Source organism: Alosa alosa, chromosome 12, assembly GCF_017589495.1.
Source record: "Alosa alosa isolate M-15738 ecotype Scorff River chromosome 12, AALO_Geno_1.1, whole genome shotgun sequence".
NCBI lineage: Eukaryota > Metazoa > Chordata > Actinopteri > Clupeiformes > Clupeidae > Alosa > Alosa alosa.
In genome coordinates, this window is record NC_063200.1 from 16,924,708 (window position 1) to 16,932,207 (window position 7,500).

At 45.2% G+C, this 7,500-nt stretch overlaps 1 protein-coding gene across 1 annotated transcript in view; it reads left to right on the top strand.

The window, feature by feature from the left end:
* Window positions 1-7,500, top strand: part of tnpo1 (transportin 1) — a 29,095-nt gene that overhangs the window by 11,257 nt on the left and 10,338 nt on the right. The window contains exons 8-11 of the mRNA XM_048258630.1: window positions 5,731-5,864; window positions 6,087-6,168; window positions 6,263-6,385; window positions 7,491-7,500. The exon at window positions 7,491-7,500 is cut by the window's right edge and continues 109 nt beyond it. Of these exons, the coding sequence (XP_048114587.1) occupies window positions 5,731-5,864; window positions 6,087-6,168; window positions 6,263-6,385; window positions 7,491-7,500 (349 nt within the window). The remainder of the gene's footprint in view (window positions 1-5,730; window positions 5,865-6,086; window positions 6,169-6,262; window positions 6,386-7,490) is intronic.

The following is a 7,500-nucleotide window of genomic DNA, read 5'->3' on the forward strand; positions in this document are numbered from 1 at the left end:
GCAAATACACATACAATATATAAGTATACAATTGGAAAACTTAGAAATACTCAATATCCCTCATTGTTTCATATTATTCGGTTTCAGTTTGCTGTATCACCAGCTGTTAATTACACTTGAATGAGAGCAAGGCCATCACCCTATCATTTGTTAGTAAAAACAAATTCCTGTGTCTGGATCCTTATCTTGATTCGGATCATCAATTGGAAGTAAATCGGACCAGTACTTCGTCCGCATATGTGTGTCTGCTCAAATAACAGACGGGCCCGATCACAATACGCTCGATCAGGAGTGATGCTGAAAAGTGGATGAAGGTGTCACATATAGAGTAAAGAATGGAAATGTCCACCCAGTGTGAACTTCAATAAAACACTGCTGTAGTTGCAGGATATGAGTGCAAGTAGCAGGACAGAAATGTAGTCGCGCACATTTCGACACAGAGCTAAATTTGGATGCGTGAATCACAGCTTTTCACTATCTTGTAGCCAACCGTCTCACTCCAAGAGTGTAGAATGCTCTAGAAAGCACAAGCTTTACTCCCTGACTTTGTGAGCATAACATTTAACCTCAACCTATCTGGCACATTCCTGTCCAAGAACATTTGCTTTCTCTTGTGGAAAGGTCTGTCTGGACATGCGTGTGTGTGTGTGTGTGTGTGTGTGTGTGTGTATGTGATTTTGTGTGTGTGTGTGTGTGTGTGTGTGTGTGTGTGTGTACTGTGTAGCATTCCAGTCATGTGGATGTCATCCATACAGTGGAGTGTTTTCTTGGCACCCACCCAAGCAGTTTCGTTAAGTGGTCTAGTTGAGTGTGTGTGTGTGTGTGTGTGTGTGATTATGCAGTTTAGTTGAGTGTGTGTGTGTGTGTGTGGTGTATGGTGTGTGCAGGGATTAATGCTATGGTACACACCCGAATCGACCCCCAAAAAAAAAAATAATACGCTGTGGACAATATTTGTCCGTTTCCGGTTTAGGCCGCAATGGTCAGCACAAAATTAGCCTACATAGCATAACAACATCCACATGCAATAATACTAGCCTGGCTAGCGCACCACTTCTCAATGAGACGTGGTCAGGACCAAACGCTCATTTTCTCGCATTTGAAAAATGCCCAGATCCGTTTATTGGGTGCCACGGATGTTCTATCAAATCGTCTGTGCATAGGTCATCATCCCTGCTTTTCCCCTGTTCTGTGATTGGTTCCCTATCTCAGCTAAAATTTGTCTATGGTCTCCAGGCTGCCTTAGCAGCGTGAATCAAATCGTGCAAGGCAGCATGGGAACACCCAGGCTACAATAATACAACAACGCTTACTATGACCTATTCATTTGGGACAACTTGATACAGCCCTATACAGGCTAAAGTTACCTTGGGTTTGTTCTGACGTCTGGCTTTAAACAGCTGTAATGCAGTCCTAACGCCTGACAAGCACACCAATTCTCTACCTGTTCTTGCCCATCTGGAATAAATCCTCTGGCTTTGCTGCCTCCATACTTTCTGTTGTTTAAACTTGATCCATCATGAGTATTGAATTAGTGAATTAGCTCAACATTGTGTGCTAATAACCATATAGATAGATAGCCGAAAGTAAAAGAAAACAAGTAGCCTACGCGTTCGCATGTATTCTCTTGCTCAAAACAAAATGTGTGCTGCAATTTTTGATAAGTTAAGTTCGCACAGAAAATTGTAAATAGCCTGATCGCAGCTAATGGGGTACTGTGCATAGTTGGGAAGGTATGGTGGGCAATTTGCGTGAATAACATTACACACACACAGGGAAATTTTCTCCTGTTGGGCCCGATGGCACGCGACAGTGCGCACGACGCATACCTGCAGGCCGCCTGTGTGTGTGTGTGTTTATTTATGCAGTTTAGTTGGAGTGTGTGTGTGTGTGTGTGTGTGGTGTATGGTGTGTGTGTGTGTTTGTGTTTTTTATGCTGTTTAGTTGAGTGGCCTTTTGTTGTGATTTTTTATTCTCTTCTGATGCTTTGTAGTTGAAAACGGCACCATGCTACAGCAGGTATGGAGAGTGAGTAGGGTTTAAGAAACTGCCTGTGTGTGTGTGTGTGTGTGTGTGTGTGTGTGTATGTGATTTTGTGTGAGGGAGATTAAGAGGTGTGTGTGTGTGTGTGTGTGTGTGTGTGTGTGTGCTGTGTAGCATTCCAGTCATGTGGATGTCATCCATACAGTGGAGTGTTTTTCTTGGCACCACCAAGCAGTTTAAGTTAAGTGGTCTAGTTGAGTGTGTGTGTGTGTGTGTGTGTGTGATTATGCAGTTTAGTTGAGTGTGTGTGTGTGTGTGTGGTGTATGGTGTGTGCAGGGATTAATGCTATGGTACACACACCCGACCCGACCCCCGCAAAAAAAAAAAAAATACGCTGCGGACAATATTTGTCCGCTTCCGTTTAGCCGTGCAATGGTCAGCACAAAATTAGCCTACATAGCATAACAACATCCACATGCAATAATACTAGCCTGGCTAGCGTCACCACTTCTCAATGAGACGTGGTCAGGGGACCAAACGTTCATTTTCTCGTATTTGAAAAAAATGCCCAGATCCGTTTATTGGGTGCCACGGATGTCTATCAAATGCGTCTGTGCATAGGTCATCATCGTCTTGCTTTCCCCCCTGTTCTGTGATTGGTTCCCTATCTCAGGCGAAAATTTGCTCCATGGTCTCCAGGCTGCCTTAGCAGCGTGAATCAAATCGCGTGCAAGGCAGCATGGGAACACCCAGGCTACAATAATACAACAACGTCTACTATGACCTATTCATTTGGACAACTTGATACAGCCCTATACAGGCTAAAGTTACCTTGGTTTGTTCTTGACGTCTGGCTTTAAACAGCTGTAATGCAGTCTAACGTTCTGACAAGCACACCAATTCTCTACCTTGTTCTTGCCCATCTGGAATAAATCCTCTAGCTTTGCTGCCTCCATACTTTCTGTTGTTTAAACTTGTGATCCATCATGAGTATTGAATTAGTGAATTAGCTCAACATTGTGTGCTAATAACCATATATAGATAGATAGCCGAGTAAAAGAAAACAAGTAGCCTACGTGCCTGCATGCGTATTCTCCTGCTCAAACAAAATGTGTGCGCGTTAATTTTGATAAGTTAAGTTACGTAATAGAAAATTGTAAATAGCCTGATCGCAGCTAATGGGGTACTGTGCATAGTTGGGAAGGTATGGTGGGCCAATTTGGTGTGAATACACATTACACACACACAGGGAAATTTTCTCTCGTTGTTGAGCCTGATGGTACGCACAGTGCGTACGGACGTACACCTGCAGGCGCGCCTGTGTGTGTGTGTGTGTTTATTTATGCAGTTTAGTTGAGTGTGTGTGTGTGTGTGTGTGTGGTGTATGGTGTGTGTGTGTGTTTGTGTTTTTTTATGCTGTTTAGTTGAGTGGCCTTTGTTGTGATTATTCTCTTCTGATGCTTTGTGAAGCTGAAAACGGCACCATGCTACAGCAGTGGCATGGAGAGTGAGTAGGGTTTAGAAACTTGCCTGTGTGTGTGTGTGTGTGTGTGTGCATCTGTCCATCTGTATTCTTGGTATGAATATTCAAGGAACTGACATCCACAAACACTGGCACACACACTGGCACACATGTACACACACTCTTTCTTTCTTTCTTTCTTTCTTTCTTTCTTTCTCTCTCTCGCTCTCTCTCTCTCTCTCTCTCTCTCTCTCTCTCTCTCTCTCTCTCTCTCTCTGTGTGTCTCTCTTTCTAACATGCACGCACACATTCACACACACATAGAAATATAGACCCGTGGGTCTATAAAAAGCCCTGTGTGGCAGGTGCAGCGTCAGGCCTGCACATTTATAGAGCGCTGCTGATGGTTCTATTTAGGCTGGCCGCCACGACAACACTCCCCACGGCAGTGGTGGTTGGTGGTGGTGGTGGTGGGGGGGTGTCAGGCCTTGACATGGCTCTGTGTTTATATGGACAGAGGTTACAGGGCAGTAAAGCAGCGATTGGAAGGGGGGGGGGGGGGGCTGTACTATTACACATAGCAGTGATTTGATTTGCCTCCCCTCCCCACTCCTGTTGGTGCTGTTGCCTTGAGGCTATGGCAGAGTGTAGTGAAAATGCCTGGGTTAAATGGAGTGTGTCGGGGCGTGCCGGGAGTGTGTTTGGGGGTCGAGTGGGAGTGTGTTGGAGTCTCTGGAGTGTGAAGAATTGGAGAATTATCGCTATAGAACCAAGGACGCTGTATCAATGATGTTATGACATGTTTTCATGTCATTTAATTTTGTTTACGTTTTCTCACATGACCGTTGGTAAGCACTATTTACTGGTTCTTAGCGTTTAGGACATGGCTAATCCTCGGTGCTGCAGCCAGAGGAAGAGCTGTGGGCTGGCCCCAGTCGTGTGTGTGAAAAAAGGACACTGGTGTTTCTAGAGCTCAGGTGATGACCCAGACACATTACCAAGTGTCCAGGGTGCGATTTAGCTATGGACTCCAGTGATCAAAGCACTGCTATAGGGGTTATTTGCTTTGGCAGGGATTAAATGTGAATTAACGACTCACTCACAAAACTCCCATCTTCCCTTTTCCCATTCACACCAGCCACATAGTGGGTTTATATGGACACTTTTAATCCGATTCATATTGACCGGAATAAAAATGACACATTCGATTGGAATGAAATTGCTGATCCGGTTACAATTTTAATCTGAATGAAAGGGGTGGTGTATTCCGTTCTTATTCTGATTGAACATGTATCATGTATGCGGTCAAAAAGCCCAATTTCACAGTGTCCAGATGTCCGGCATCGTCTATGTTAATGATTCCTTAATTGGCAGGGTGAAAACATCTGCCCGTTCCTGTCCTTCCTGTGGACTGTGCTGTTCTAGTGGAAGTGACATTACACAGTGGACTGTGCTGTTCTAGAGGAAGTAGCTTTGCACAGTGTACGACATCTTGTGAAATGGGCTAATCGGGTTTGCTTGCTGTAGCTTGTCGAGCTCTCTCGTCCCTTCCTCATCCCCAAGGCTCCTCTGAAACACGCTGCGCTGCACTAACAGAGACCCACTGACAGGCAGAGCTGGGAGAGAAGCTTGCTGACTGACTGACTCCCCGACTGTCTGACTGACTGACTGGTTAATTAACTCTGCGTCGTGCTGCTGTCGGGGTCCATTTCCTGTCTCTGCTTCACGACTGTCTGGTTCAGTCTGCTGCGCTGCGGCTCGCTCTGTGCTGTCATCCCACTAAGTGACTGACCACCCCCCCGCGGGCAGCGATCACCCATCTTATTCCTCTGTCCGCCGTCACAGCCAGGGAGGAAAATAGGATTACGGCCCAGCTGTGTCCGAGACATTTTAAAGACTACTGGAATCATTTAATGGGTGGTCTGTTATGAGGTGACCTCGGGGTCGGCTTAAGAACCCCTCACTTAGATTGCAGTATTTTCTAGAAAAGGTTTCTTTACATTGTCTGTTTAGGGTTTAATGTTGGATCTTGCTGTGAATGCCTCTTATTAAAAAAATTAATCATTAATTTTGTTACTCTCTGTGTTCTTTGTTTGTTTTAGTTTATGTGTTATTAAATGGGCAAGAATTGATGGACCCTCTACTGTATTTTGTAAAAGAAATGGACTGAGACTGTTTGTATTGTTTGTTTTTGGGTACAAAAGAGAGTTAGCCACTAGTGGTTTGCACCTGCCTGTTGCTTCCATGCAGGGTGTAACGTGTAATTCTCGCCTGTCTCCTGCAGGGGGCGTTTGGAGCGCTGCAGAAGATATGCGAGGACTCAGCCGAGATTCTGGACAGTGACATGCTGGACCGGCCACTCAACGTCATGATTCCTAAGTTCCTCCAGTTCTTTAAACACAACAGCCCCAAGATAAGGTACTCCTCAGACCCTCACACACACACACACACACGATTTCCATGCCTGTTATGTGTCTGTATTGGTTACAAGGTCTTAGATTGTTACTTTGTTGCTTAGTCTGAAACTGCAGTCTTTTTAAAACGTTTCTCACACACTCGCTCTCTCTCTCTCTCTCTCTCTCTCTCTCTCTCTCTCTCTCTCTCTCTCTCTCTCTCTCTCTCTCTCATATCTCATATCAGGTCTCATGCCATCGCTTGTGTTAATCAGTTCATCATCAGCCGCACTCAGGCTCTGATGCTTCACATCGACCCCTTCATTGAGGTAAACAAAAACACTCACACACACACTTGCACACACAGACACACAAACACACACCCTAACCTTCCCCTCTGTGTTTGTTGTGTGTGTCCTGTAGAATCTGTTTGCGCTGGCGACGGACGAGGAGCCGGAGGTTCGGAAGAACGTGTGCAGGGCTCTGGTCATGCTGCTAGAGGTGCGCATGGACCGCCTGCTCCCCCACATGCACAACATCATCCAGGTAAGACACACACACACACACACACACAAATGCACATGCACACACACATGCGCGCACACAAACACACACACACACACACACACAGAAATGCACATGCGCACATGCACACACACATGCACAACAGACACAGACGCACAGGGATCTGGGCACAAACCCACAGTACACAGTGATGCCTACACACAAACTCACACCACACACTGATATCGCCCTCCCCACACACACCTGGACTGTAATCATCAACAACTGTAATCATTATCAACACTTATTATACGGCTCTTCACAATGCTAGTAGAACGCTCCATTGACTTGAATGGGATTTCCCAACGTTCTACGGTAAAATAAATGTATGTAATTACCGCTGCAAACATATAATTACCGCTGTCAATGGCAACGGGTTTTGTGCTGCTGATCATATCACTCCAAGTATTCCGGTCACTTCTTGCATTGGAACTTCATTCAAAAGTGAAAGCAGACGGTTGATCAGCTGTGTTCTAAAGAATGTTTGATTCAAGTTCAGCATGTGTTGTGAACTATTTCTCAGCAAAAGCCACGATAAAACGGTAACAAATAAGTGTAAAGACACATAGCCTATCGTGGAGTTTATTTTTTCGTTTTGGCAAATAGCCGTATAATAAGCGGGATAATGTATAGAACGCCGGTTATTATTGGAAAATAAGTCCCTTCAGGGCGAAACAAGACCCAGGTCCGGTTCGCCCTGTCGGGACTTATTTTCCCACTAATGACCGGCGCTCTATACATTATCCCTTACCTACCAGCATGAGCAAATATTGGTATTACTGCCTGTTCTTGGTATTACCCGTTTTTTATATAGTCAGTGGTATTACCCTAAAGTTTCTGCAGCACGTTGTAGTGCATGTGGTGGATTCAAATGACTGGCCATGATGTCTGTGGTGTCCGGGGCTTGTGGTGTCTGCTGGCTGAGGAGCTCATGACACACACACACACACAGGACGCCCCCTGCTGGAGACAAGGAATAAAGGAATACAAAGACAGGAATCTCATGTTGTGTGTTAAGACTGCACATTTTTAAAGGCCGTCGTAGAGACTCCGTTTCCCATAATGCTGTTCTCTTCCTGTGTGTTAGTACATGCTGC